Genomic DNA, 15,737 nt, shown 5'->3' with positions numbered 1-15,737 from the left:
TCCAATATGCATGTTGTATGCACACATGACTTGTCACACAGACCATACAGGAATCATGTATGTAATATGCATGTTGTATGCACACATGACTTGTTACAAAGACCATACAGGAATCATGTATCCAATATGAATGTTATACACATGCATGATTTGTTACATGGACCATACAGGAATCATATATGTAATATGCATGCTGGATGTACACATGACTTGTCACACAGACCATACAGGAATCATGTATCCAATATGCATGTTGGATGCACACATGACTTGTTACACAGACCATACAGGAATTATGTATGTAATATGCATGCTGGATGTACACTTGACTTGTCACACAGACCATACAGGAATCATGTATCCAATATGCATGCTGGATATACACATGACTTGTCACAATTACCATACAGGAATCATGTATCCAATATGCATGTCGGATGCACACATGACTTGTCACACAGACCATACAGGAATCATGTATCCAATATGCATGTCGGATGTACACTTGACTTGTCACACAGACCATACAGGAATCATGTATGTAATATGCATGTTGGATGTACACTCGACTTGTCACACAGACCATACAGGAATCATGTATCTAATATGCATGTTGGATGTGCACATGACTTGTCACACAGACCATACAGGAATCATGTATGTAATATGCATGTTGGACGTACACTTGACTTGTCACAATTACCATACAGGAATCATGTATGTAATATGCATGTTGGATGTACACATGACTTGTCACACAGACCATACAGGAATCATGTATCCAATATGCATGTTGGATGCACACATGACTTGTCACACAGACCATACAGGAATCATGTATCCAATATGCATGTTGTATGCACACATGACTTGTCACACAGACCAAACAGGAATCATGTATGTAATATGCATGTTGTATGCACACATGACTTGTTACACAGACCATACAGGAATCATGTATCCAATATGAATGTTATACACATGCATGATTTGTTACATGGACCATACAGGAATCATGTATGTAATATGCATGCTGGATGTACACATGACTTGTCACACAGACCATACAGGAATCATGTATCCAATATGCATGTTGGATGCACACATGACTTGTCACACAGACCATACAGGAATCATGTATGTAATATGCATGTTGTATGCACACATGACTTGTCACACAGACCATACAGGAATCATGTATGTAATATGCATGTTGTATGCACACATGACTTGTTACACAGACCATACAGGAATCATGTATCCAATATGAATGTTATACACATGCATGATTTGTTACATGGACCATACAGGAATCATGTATGTAATATGCATGCTGGATGTACACATGACTTGTCACACAGACCATACAGGAATCATGTATCCAATATGCATGTTGGATGCACACATGACTTGTTACACAGACCATACAGGAATCATGTATCCAATATGCATGTTGGATGCACACATGACTTGTCACACAGACCATACAGGAATCATGTATCCAATATGCATGTTGGATGCACACATGACTTGTCACACAGACCATACAGGAATCATGTATCCAATATGCATGTTGTATGCACACATGACTTGTCACACAGACCATACAGGAATCATGTATGTAATATGCATGTTGTATGCACACATGACTTGTTACAAAGACCATACAGGAATCATGTATCCAATATGAATGTTATACACATGCATGATTTGTTACATGGACCATACAGGAATCATATATGTAATATGCATGCTGGATGTACACATGACTTGTCACACAGACCATACAGGAATCATGTATCCAATATGCATGTTGGATGCACACATGACTTGTTACACAGACCATACAGGAATTATGTATGTAATATGCATGCTGGATGTACACTTGACTTGTCACACAGACCATACAGGAATCATGTATCCAATATGCATGCTGGATATACACATGACTTGTCACAATTACCATACAGGAATCATGTATCCAATATGCATGTCGGATGCACACATGACTTGTCACACAGACCATACAGGAATCATGTATCCAATATGCATGTCGGATGTACACTTGACTTGTCACACAGACCATACAGGAATCATGTATGTAATATGCATGTTGGATGTACACTCGACTTGTCACACAGACCATACAGGAATCATGTATCTAATATGCATGTTGGATGTGCACATGACTTGTCACACAGACCATACAGGAATCATGTATGTAATATGCATGTTGGACGTACACTTGACTTGTCACAATTACCATACAGGAATCATGTATGTAATATGCATGTTGGATGTACACATGACTTGTCACACAGACCATACAGGAATCATGTATCCAATATGCATGTTGGATGTACACTTGACTTGTCACACAGACCATACAGGAATCATGTATGTAATATGCATGCTGGATGTACACATGACTTGTCACAATTACCATCCAGGAATCATGTATCTAATATGCATGTTGGATGTACACTTGACTTGTCACACAGACCATACAGGAATCATGTATGTAATGTGCATGTCGGATGCACACATGACTTGTCACACAGACCATAGAGGAAGCATGTATCCAATATGCATGCTGGATATACACATGACTTGTCACACAGACCATACAGGAATCATGTATGTAATATGCATGTTGGATGTACACTTAACTTGACACAATTACCATACAGGAATCATGTATGTAATATGCATGTTGGATGTACACTCGACTTGTCACACAGACCATCCAGGAATCATGTATCTAATATGCATGTTGGATGTGCACATGACTTGTCACACAGACCATACAGGAATCATGTACGTAATATGCATGTTGGATGTACACTCGACTTGTCACAATTACCATACAGGAATCATGTATCCAATATGCATGTTGGATGTACACTTGACTTGTCACACAGACCATACAGGAATCATGTATGTAATATGCATGCTGGATGTACACATGACTTGTCACAATTACCATCCAGGAATCATGTATCTAATATGCATGTTGGATGTACACTTGACTTGTCACACAGACCATACAGGAATCGTGTATCTAGTATGCATGTTGGATGTACACTTGACTTGTCACAATTACCATACAGGAATCATGAGTGTAATATGCATGTTGGATGTACACATGACTTGTCACACAGACCATACAGGAATCATGTATCCAATATGCATGTCGGATGCAACATGACTTGTCACACAGACCATATAAGAATCATGCACCAACTATATTTTGTATCAGTGGAATGGACTCTCATGAGTGTGTGATTTGAATTTTTAATGTAGCATAACAATTTTGCAGTCATATAACTATGATGTCTGTAGTGTGGCAGTTTATAGTGATATCTAGCACTGAGGCATCATGCCGCAAACATGTAGCATGATGTCCCACCCAGTCACATTATCCTGACACCAGGTATTTATCAAGGCAGCTGTTAGTACCATTTTTATGTCTCTGGTATGAACTGGTCAGGGTTCGAACCCACAACCTCCTGCATGTGAGTCGAATGCCCTAACCACTAGGCCACTGAAGCAATCTGACTAATGAAAATTACACACAAAGATCAAATGAACTGGTGATTCTTATATATATATATATATATACACACACACACACACACTCTGAATATCCATAAAGGAATAAGTTGATATGGAAGATATATTTTTTTTCTTCCCATCTAAATAGTTTTTAAAAGAACTGATAAATGATAAAATATCATGGTGGATGAAAAATGTCAATAATAAAGTGGAAAGAAAATTATCTAGACTGTCCACATGTATAAACTCACCATATTCCCCACTCCACATGACTGTCCACACACACATATACTTACCATGTCCCCCATTCCACCAGACTACCAACACATACACTCACCATGTCCCCCAATCCACCAGACTGCCCACTCATACACTCAATATGCCTGCCACTCCAACAAACTGCCAACACATAGCTCACCACATCCCCCAACTCCACCATACTGTCTAGACAGAGACACTCACCACGTCCCCCAACTCCACCATACTGTCTAGACAGAGACACTCACTATGTCCCTCAATCTACAATTTTCATTCACAACTGATTAAATTTTACTTCTTGATGAATGATTTTTCAAACAAAATCATTGTCTCCTGATGGCTAATTGTTTTTTTTTTCTTTCTCTAATAGTACTTCTGGTTTTAAATGTGATATATATATATATATATATATATATATATATATATATATATATATATATATATATAGTACCATATATATATATATATCTCTGTCTGTGTGTGTTTATAGTCAATTCCTGACAGCAGGAATAAAGTCAATTCCTGACAGCAGGAACAAAGTCAATTCCTGACAGCAGGAGTGAATTACACATACAGTAAATGTTTACAGCCTACAAATTCATCTTTTTTTTATTTTAACCAATTCTCTGTATACTAACCTGCTGATGAATTGAAGGACATGTCCAATGAATAAAAGGGTGCCAACCTATGCTGACAGCTGCATTGAAATGATTGATTTGTTAAATGCAAAAGCTGACAATTTTCATTGGGGAAAAAAAACCTGTCACTTAAATTTAAACCATTGGAAAAATTTACCGCAACTGCATTATGTACAATGTATGTGCACCTGGTTGCTTATATGTGTGCTATTTTGTATTGGTAAACACAAATGGCTATTTTTATCACTGGCCTATTTAGTATAACTCTAGAACAGATAGCTTTTCTACAGATATCATCCTGACCTATTTTGTACCGGTCTGCAGATTTTCTGACCAGTAGGTTTATGATTCAACCAGAAATCAAAGGAACGTGGGGACAGTTATAAACTAAAATAACAATTAAAAATCTGATTTTGAATATAAAATAATTACATTTAAGAAGAAAAATTATTTAGGTGAATAATTTATAATGATTACAAAACAGAATTGTGAATCAGTTACACTCTCATTACAACACAGTCATACCCGGAAACTAAACATACCGACAGGTATGGTGTATCGGCTCAGCAAAGAAAAGACATCATCTACACACACACACAAAAAACCACAAAAGTTGCAGTTTTAACGTTAAAAACAAAGTCAGTGTTAAGAATACATTGGTTTTCTTACCAGCAAATTATCAATGCACATTTGTAAAACTCACTGTGTATTCAGTTCTTGAACTCACCAAATGAACATTACAGACAGTTCATATCCAATATGACACGAGTTCACAGACACATAATTATTTCAAAATAACTACAAAACAAAGAAACACAGAAATAATCTTATTACTTCAATGAAACAAAAAAATGAGTGCCAGAAAAAAAATGAACATTGTCAACAGAATCAATCGTCTTGAAACAGTGGAAACAGCATTAACCTTCATTGGGCTGTGGTATTTTTTATCACCAATAAGTATTATTTTCTAACCGTTCCATCAGTGTACGCAAAAATATTTTTCATTATAACATGATTGTATTCTGGATCGACCCATAATTTTGTATTTATGGTCAGGATGGGCTGGAATTAAACAAAGAATATATATATATATATATATATATATATATATATATATATATATATATATATATATATGCAGGTTGATTGCCAAGACAACACAAGTCAGTGATGTTTGTACATGGATACCATAACAATATAAATAGGGAAACAGGCCAGGGTGAAATAAAATATTTGCTGATCAATATAATTTATACATTTTCATTAGGTATAAATTTCCAGAATGTGTATATGGATAGTCATATTTTATATCTACATATAACCTGTATCCTCAGTTTCTTAATCTTCAGGATGAAATCTGGATCATGATGTTCTTTCTAACATATCCATACTTTGCAGTAGTATAGTATTTACTATAGTATAATATACAGTTGTGGTAATATTTTAAAGTGTCAAATAATCACAAATTATGTCTCTAGTCAATTATTCATTTCTACCATATGTCTAAGATCAACTTGTTTATTGGAGCCTGTCTTCTAGCCTTTTTCTTACAACTGTTGCCATGTAAATACTTTTGGTTTTACATACATTAATTTGTGTTGACTCACAATAACAAAATTTTAATGCCTATAATCTGTATGGACTTACAATAACATTTTAATTGGTACCAAAACCAATAACTTGTAAGGACTAACATTAACATTTTAATTGGTACCAATGCCAATAATTTGTATGGACTTATAATAACAACATTTTAATTGGTACCTATGCTAATATTTTGTAGGGACTTACATTAACAACATTTTAATTGGTACCTATGCCAATATTTTGTAGGGACTTATATTAACAAGATTTCAACTGGTACCTATGCCAATAATTAGTACAGACTTACATTAACAATATTTTAATTGGTACCAATGCCAATATTTTATATGGACTTACATTAACAAAATTGTAACTGGTAACTATACCAATATTTTGTATGGACTTATATTAACAAGATTTTAATTGGTACCTATGCCAATATTTTTTACGGACTTACATTAACAACATTTTAATTGGTACCAATGCCAATATTTGTGGATTAAGAAAGGTATGGTTTGGTTTGGTATTGATTACAGCAAGACAAAACAAAACTTTATTACACCAAGGTTGTAAAGTAAGAACATATAAGGTATATAAGGAAAAGAACATGAATATTGTGTGTGATGTTATTACATAATGTTTAACAGGGTTTACAATATTTGGAAAACAATCTAAAAATCTGCAAATATTTTTTTTAAAGTCATACCTGTATTTATTAACTGATTATATTTATAAATGTTAGTCCTGGAAGTGTAAAAATGAGGTATAATTTTTTGTCATCATGATAATGAGAACATGACAGAAGATAGAGATATTCATCCCTATTTCTTGAGAATAGACGAGTGTGCAATATCTTTTGTTACAGGGAGCAGCGGTCCATCTACCAGTTTTAATGGGAAACTTATGATGTGTAGTTCTAAAATTAATTAAAGTCTTATATATATTTTTGGTACAGAGAAATAGACTTGTCTAAATCCAAAGTAATTTTAAATAACCTGTAATTTAAACCCTTAGATGACCATTTCATGTTAGCTGCCCAGGCTTGTGTATATTGATCTTGTAGTCACTGTTCTACTGAATAAGTTAACCATTTACCTGCTAAAAACTTTGATTTCTCCATATGTATCTTAACCCATCATCATCTAGTATAGATTTACTTCAAGTAACCATTTACTTTCACAGGAATTATCACCAACCCAATTAGGCAATTGGGGTAAAGTGTCTTGCACCATTTCAGCTAACCGGAACTGGTCATACCCTTTTGGCCACAAGTCCAGCATTCAAAACCGCTTAGCCACCATGGCTCCAGCATCCTCTGATCAACATTGACCCACAGTGGCTACTACCTCCATTAGTTCCTGCTTCCAACACTGAGCCAAGAGGGTTCCAACATCCATTAGTTCCTGCTTATGACACTGAGCCAAGAGGGCTCCAACATCAATTAGTTCCTGCTTACAACACTGAGCCAAAGGGCTCCGACATCCATTACAACACTGTGCCAAGAGGACTCCAACATCCATTACAACACTGAGCCAAGAGAGTTCCAACATCCATTACAATGCTGAGCCACAAGTACTCCAACATCCATTACAGCACTGAACCAAGAGGGTTCCAACATCCATTAGTTCCTGCTTACAACACTGAGCCAAGAGGGCTCCAACATCAATTAGTTCCTGCTTACAACACTGAGCCAAAGGGCTCCGACATCCATTACAACACTGTGCCAAGAGGGCTCCAACATCCATTACAACACTGAGCCAAGAGAGTTCCAACATCCATTACAACACTGTGCCAAGAAGGCTCCAACATCCATTACAACACTGAGCCAAGAGGGTTCCAACATCCATTACAACATTGTGCCAAAAGGGTTCCAACATCCATTACAACACTGAGCCAAGAGGGTTCCAACATCCATTACAACACTGAGCCAAGAAGGTTCAAACATCCATTACAACACTGAGCCAAGAGGGTTCCAACATCCATTACAACACTGTGCCAAGAGGGCTCCAACATCCATTACAACACTGTGCCAAGAGGGTTCCAACATCCATTACAACACTGTGCCAAGAGGGCTCCAACATCCATTACAACACTGAGCCAAGAGGGTTCCAACATCCTTTACAACACTGAGGCAAGAGGGTTCCAACATCCATTACAACACTGTGCCAAGAGGGTTCCAACATCCATTAGTTCCTGCTTACAATGCTCATCCATGGTGACTTCTACCTCAGTTAATTCCTGCTTACATCATGCTGAAGGGTGCATCAGTCTTATTCCACATCCAGAAAACCAAAGGGTATGGAGTCACTAATCCAGTTACATATAACATAGATCCCAAAGGTTATGGAGTCACTAATCCAGTTACATATAACATAGATCCCAAAGGTTATGGAGTCACTAATCCAGTTACATATACCACAGAACCCAAAGGTTAGGGATTTGCTAATCCAGTTACATATACCACATAACCCAAAGGTTACGGATTCGCTAATCCAGTTACATATACCACAGAACCCAAAGGTTACGGATTCGCTAGTCCAGTTACATATACCACAGAACCCAAAGGTTACAGATTCACTAATCCACAGTTTACTGGATCTTTACATTGTAGCAACCATTAAATCCACAAAATATGGTATACCATAAAATATAAATGACTGACAGAAATTGAATTATTAAGAGTGAACCCTCCTAATGTATGTGCAATATTATATACATATCACGGGTAATTCAATAAATTATCGTTTCGAATATCCAGAACATGAAACAGAATGTGCAAGATATCCAGTTAAATGATAACTTGAAGACTTCTAAAACCAGTAAGGTCATAATGATGCAACTTCAAATCACATTCACAATGATATCACTATGACAACTTCAAATCACATTCACAATGATATCACTATGACAACTTCAAATCACATTCACAATATCACTATGACAACTTCAAATCACATTCACAATGATATCACTATGACAACTTCAAATCACATTCACAATGATATCACTATGACAACTTCAAATCACATTCATAATGATATCACTATGACAACTTCAAATCACATTCACAATGATATCACTATGACAACTTCAAATCACATTCACAATATCACTATGACAACTTCAAATCACATTCACAATGATATCACTATGACAACTTCAAATCACATTCACAATGATATCACTATGACAACTTCAAATCACATTCACAATATCACTATGACAACTTCAAATCACATTCACAATGATATCACTATGACAACTTCAAATCACATTCATAATGATATCACTATGACAAAGGTAAGTTTAACTACCAATAATAACAGATTACCATATATACTTACTTATCAGTCAGATCCAACTGTAAACTCCATAGACCCAGATCTTGACCCTTCCATACAAGTAAACTCCATAGACCCAGAACTTTCCCTCCCATACATGCAAACTCCATAGACCCAGATTGTGCCCTCACATACATGTCAACTCCATAGACCCAGAACTTGCCCTTACATACATGTAAAGTGCTCAGAGATCTGGATCTATGCAGCTTGACAGAAGTAATCAGTAGAACATACAACACAGACCCTGATGTACCAGCACATTATGTGACAGCAGATCAGGGTCTACGCTGTTTGCAGTTGGACCCAAGAGCATACAGAAGAGTAATACGCAATTTTCTAATAAACTGTCTATAAATATTAAATAAACTTGATTATTCTATAATGAGAGTTTTAATTGATCCAAAACTTTCAATTTTTTTGTTAATTCAAGGACTACATCATAGAGTAGTAGGCTGTAAAAGTTTTGCATTTACTGGACATGGACATCAAAATTCTCATTGATGCACAGTTAGCATTGCTTTGATTACCACAGGAAACAAGTCACCATCAACAATCCCTATAATCTAAAACGCCATTAAAGAAGTCACCAACAACAATCCCTGCATTCTAAAAACCACACTGCAAGTCACCAACAACAATCCCTGCAATCTAAAACCACAGAAAACAAGTCACCAACAACAATCCCTGCATTCTAAAACCACAGAAAACAAGTCACCAACAACAATCCCTGCAATCTAAAACCACATTACAAGTCACCAACAACAATCCCTACAATCTAAAACCACAGAAAACAAGTCACCAACAACAATCCCTGCAATATAAAACCACATTGCAAGTCACCAACAACAATCCCTGAGGGGCCCAGAGTGGCCAAGTGGTCTAAAGCGCTCACCGTTCTGGATCACTGCAATCTCACCTCTGTCTGCACAGGTTCGAGTCCAAGGCTCGGCTAGCATAGGTACGTGGGAAAGCCTGCCAGCAGCTTCTCGTGGGTCGGTGGTTCTTCCCTGGGTTTTCCAGGGTTCTTCCTCTACCAGTTATACTGGCCGCAATGTATAGCCTATATTGTGCTGAAAAATGGCGTTAAACCCTAGAAGAACAACAACAACAATCCCTACAATCTGAAACCACTGAAAACAGGTCACCAACAACAATCCCTGCAATCTAAAACCACATTACAAGTCACCAACAACAATCCCTGCAATCTAAAAGCACAGAAAACAAAAAATTAACCTTATTTTAATTATAGCATGACAAGTTCAAAGGTCACAATAATATACATTTGTCTCCACTACAATGACAAAAATTCATTGCAAAAGTGTTCTTCGGACATTTTATTTGTATAACTTAAGATTCAGATTTTTTTTTTAATAATTATTTTTAATCTGCATTAATGCAGTTGTATATGGGATGACCATGCATGCAGTTTTAACATATGCAAGTGCTTACCAACAATCAGTTGGGGTTATTTTTGACATTGTTTCCTGTTGTAATAAAGATCGTGGAAAAACCTATTGTTCATAAAAATGGTATTAGTTACTCAGCACATGTACCACTCGCAACAAAAGTAAACAGAGCCATAGCCAAAAATCCAGTCTTGCCTTAGATAACATTGATAAAATTGTTTAAAAAGTTGGGAAAACCCATCACATGAGATACTAGTTACCTGTGTGTACATGTAATCTGGGTCACACTACAGTGGGGTGGTTATTTTGGAACATGGCTTGTAATAGTGAAAGTAGAATGTATACTGCACTGGAGACACTAATTTGCAGTGATAAAACTGCATGTACTGCTCGACAAACAGTAACAATCAGAATAAAAACCTGACAGATGAGTTAGATAATTGCCCAAGTTTTATACAGCAATCTCCGATACAATGCATTTTTAATAACAAAATGACCGCTATCTTCAATTGACATAAATCACAATTTTCCAGGAAAAATGATTTCATCAATAAGAGCCATATTTCCTTTAGGATTTGTTTTTTCAGTTTTTTCCTTTAGGATCACCATTTCCCCCTTGTCCATTCGTTATTTCAGTTTTTCCTTTTAGGATCACCATTTCCCCCACGTCCATTTACATTATTTCAGTTTTTCCCTTTAGGATCATCATTTCACCCTCATTCATTCGTTATTTCAGTTTTTCCCTTTAGGATCACCATTTCCCCCTTGTCCATTCATGTTATTTCAGTTTTTCCCTTTAGGATCACCATTTCCCCCTTGTCCATTTTCAACTTTATGAAAACAAATTGTAGCATGCAATTACTCTGATTCTGTCCCAACAATGACAGTAATTTATCATGTAACAGACAGCTGGTTTGGCAAGTTTCTCAAAATAGGCTTTTTTCATTCTCCACCCTGAAACAGAAGTCTTGTGAAATTAGTCTGACAAAAGCCAAGAAACATAAACTTACTTACACATAGATGTATGACCATTTAACAGATTTTTTACTCATTTTTCATTACATAGCTTGGGGGTAAGTACATTTAGCTTTTAAGTCAAATGTCAACCATGATAACCATGCAAACTCTGTCAAGAAGCAGGCTTAGAAAGTGGGACAGGCTTTAACCACGTCAACTTTTCTTGGAAGTGGGTTTACCTTACATGTTCACTTGCACAATATCAATACACAGTGTGTGTATGTGTCTGTGTATATTTACATGTAATGCTCATCTCTGCAATCAATGTATTGCTTAAGTTCCATCATCATCAAAATCACATACACACAAGTACAGAGCATGGTACATGCTATGACTACCCCAAGTTTAACAGTCTTCTATGCAGGAATTGAAATTTATGCTCAACAAACATTTTTTTTTCTTTAGAGTGACCCTGACCATTCATTATCATCAGTGAAAGCCATCCAGGTCCGTGATGTAGAACTAATGGTATTGTGTGAAAACCAATTTTCTTCTTCCTTTATTGACACTGATTTCTGGGCCTAAATCACTTGCCCTTTTCCTTGCCCCAAGTGCAATTCACCCACAAAGTGTGAGGCAAGTCAGGAAGAACTAGCAATGTTGTATAGAAACCATTTTATATTCTTCTAGTCATAGTGACCTTTGACCTTTTGACTTTAAAACCAACAAGTTCTTCCTCACAACCAAGTTCAAAATATCCTCAAAGTTTGGTAACTGTAGATGCTAGATAATTCAAAATACTGTGCAGAAACTATATTTTTCTTTCATCCACAGTGACATTGAACTTTGGAGCCCAAAATAAATAGGTTTTTAATTATTCCAAGTGCAAGCCATACAAAAAACTTGGTTACTGATGATGTTGGAAAACACAAGTTATTTTGAAGAAACTATTTTTCTTCATTTAGTCACAGTGACCTTGACATTGGGGTTTTCAGTCGGAAATCAATAGGCTTCTTCTTTACACAAAGTGTAAGTCATGCATACGGTGTAAGTATTCCACACAGTGTAAGTCATCCACACAGTTTCATAACTGTATAACTAAACTGTTAACTGACAGACATCATAACTTGTATTCAGTGCCTTATAGCACATAACCAAATGAAGCGTGAGCTCTGAAAGACCATCTAGAGGTGGACATTTTGACCTGGTTTGTCTTTGGATAAATAAGCTTTTTATGAAATAGGTCTTTATTTTGATCTTTATAAACAGAAGGTCTATGTATACAGGTGACAACTCCAGCAGGTTTATCTGTATGGCTAAGTACAAAACAATAATAGTAGGGACAAATACCAGCCTGAACAACTAAAGATCAGTTTTAGGCAATTTAAATTTTATTTCAGTAGCCTAATACATAATTAAAAAAAATTATAATTTGGAGACCATTATCATTATCGTCACTGAAACTATGGAAGACTAGTAGCTCATTATTTCAAAATGTTGCCCACCCCCACCCCCAGTATGGTATTTTATGCTCCATGTGGAACGACTATGGTAACATATTATTCCCTGCATGATAATAAACAAATACATGCAAACAATGTATCACTGGAATCAGGGCTCAAACTCAAATGCTTTTAAATTTCCTCCTGCACTAGTACTTGTCATAATCTCAACAGTCCAGTTGGTTGTTGCCAGTCAGCTAGCTAAAAATGGACTAAAAATGATTAATTAACATTCATTTTCTGAATATTTCTCTAGCTAGAAAGAAAAACATGCTAAATTCTGAGCGTGAGAATGTATTTAACTAGGGAGAAATTCAGGTGAGACTTCTGATAATGCTTAATAATTAACGGTCAAGTACAGATACACATGATGATTGGGGCCCCGGTTGGCCAAGTGGTTTGAGATTGCTTCAGCCAATGTGGGTATGTGAGAAAGCTTACCAGTAGCTTCTCATGTGTCAGTGGTACTCACTGGAATTTTCTGGGTTCATCCTCCACCAGTTTTACCGGCCACCATGTATAGCCTATCTTGTGCTAAGAAATGGCTTTAAACTACAAAACATCATTCAATGATGCTCCAGTATTACTTCCTTGATTATGGTCACTAGTAACTTATTTAACATATCATAATCTGTTTTGGCCAAACAAAATAATGTTTATTCATGGTTACATTGGTTTTAAAATTAGGGTAGGCAGGTGATTTATTTATATCAACATTATATATATTTAATGTGATTTTTTTTTAACCATGGGGAAAAAAATGCTAGTGTTGTAAATGAGAAACGCGGCTAGTCCGCTGACTAGAAACACACATATTATTTGTCTGGCCTTATATGATAGATATACTGTAGTAAAATAATCATAGGTTGCTACATATTTTGCAGTAACAGATCTGCTGAATATGACATATATTACTCAACACTGCAACAAATTTTTCAATGATGTGAACTAAAAATAGCAAATAATTTTGTGACTTGTAAAATATACAGCTAATTAAGCTTCTCATTGTAAAAAAATGGCTCCATTCTGAAACATAATGCCCCATTTTATGGCCATAGTGTTGACACAAAATGCTACATTTTATGGCAATGGTCTGACAAACAATGCTACATGCTATGGATAGACTGAAAAACAATGTTACATTTCATGACCATAGTTTTAAACAAAATATATTTCATGCCCAGTCCAACACAAAATGCTACATTTTATGGCAATGGTCTGACAAACAATGCTACATGCTATGGACAGAATGAAAAACAATGCTACATTTCATGACTATAGTTTTAAACAAAATACATTTCATGCCCAGTCTGACACAAAATGCTACATTTCATGCCATAGTCTGACACAAAATACATTTCATGCCCAGTCTGACACAAAATGCTACATTTCATGGTCACAGACTGAAACAAAATACATTTCATTTTCAGTCTGATACAAAATGCTACATTTCATGGCCATAGTCTAAAACAAAATACTACATTTCATGCCCAGTCTGACATAAAATGCTATATTTCATGCCCCCAGTCTGACATAAAATGCTACATTTCATGGCCATAGTCTGAAACAAAATACACATTTCATGCCCACAGCCTGACACAAAATGCTACATTTCATGGCAATGGTCTGAAAAACAATGCTACATGCATACTGAAAGACAATGCTACATTTCATGGCCAGTCTGTCATTTCACTACCATGGTCTGACAAACAATGCTACATTTCATGGCCTCAGTCTGGCAGACAAAGATTTCATAGTTCAAAGAAGAAAACAAAGGCATTTTGGGAACAAAAAGGTTTGAAATTTAAAAACATTTAGTGTAATTTTGAAAAAAAAGTTCTTAAGGTCTGCACTTCTTCATTCACTGCCCAAACATGAATGCATTATATATATATATATATATATATATATATATATATATATATATATACACACACACACACACACACACTCACGTTTCTTCTTGTTTGTAAGAATAAGAAATGCACTCAAAAGATCCAATATTATTGGGTCTTGAAATGTAGATTTTATATTTACAAAGTTCCATGCGAAGAGAAACTTATACCATAGATTCTGATACTGCTTTTTATTATATAGCTGATACTGGCTGTATTTAATTTAGACAGAAAATACATACATTTTGATGCGCTTTCCAGGAAAACACATTAGAAACCAAGAAACAATAGAAAAAACAATAAAACTTCCCTCTGAAATGAGCAGTGTGCAAAATCTTGCCATTACAAACAAGAAACACCCAATGCTTTACGTCTCATAAATGCAGAGCTTTAACATTAAATGATATCAAAATAATTTTCTTAAAAGAACTACTAACATTAACAAAATTATCTTCACTTAAACTTGGCATCTACACACCTGTGATTGTTCCCTTCTCACACTCGATGGATGACTTGTAAATTACAGCCTCGTTTTTCGGTGCTATTGCTGACAGAGCCATATCATAATGGGGTGGATCACCACAATGATCTGATGATAGAA

General features: G+C 35.9%; 1 protein-coding gene across 1 annotated transcript in view; it reads right to left on the bottom strand.

The window, feature by feature from the left end:
* The window catches only part of LOC149796090 (uncharacterized), a 43,456-nt gene that overhangs the window by 26,612 nt on the left and 1,107 nt on the right, over window positions 1–15,737 (bottom strand). The window contains exon 1 of the mRNA XM_089966006.1: window positions 15,615–15,737. This exon is cut by the window's right edge and continues 1,107 nt beyond it. Coding sequence (XP_089822132.1) covers window positions 15,615–15,737 — 123 coding nt within the window. The remainder of the gene's footprint in view (window positions 1–15,614) is intronic.

Source organism: Sinohyriopsis cumingii, chromosome 7 (genome assembly GCF_028554795.1).
Source record: "Sinohyriopsis cumingii isolate HCF-2022 chromosome 7, ASM2855479v2, whole genome shotgun sequence".
Classification (NCBI taxonomy): Eukaryota; Metazoa; Mollusca; class Bivalvia; order Unionida; family Unionidae; genus Sinohyriopsis; species Sinohyriopsis cumingii.
This window is presented reverse-complemented; position numbering and strand designations above follow the sequence as displayed.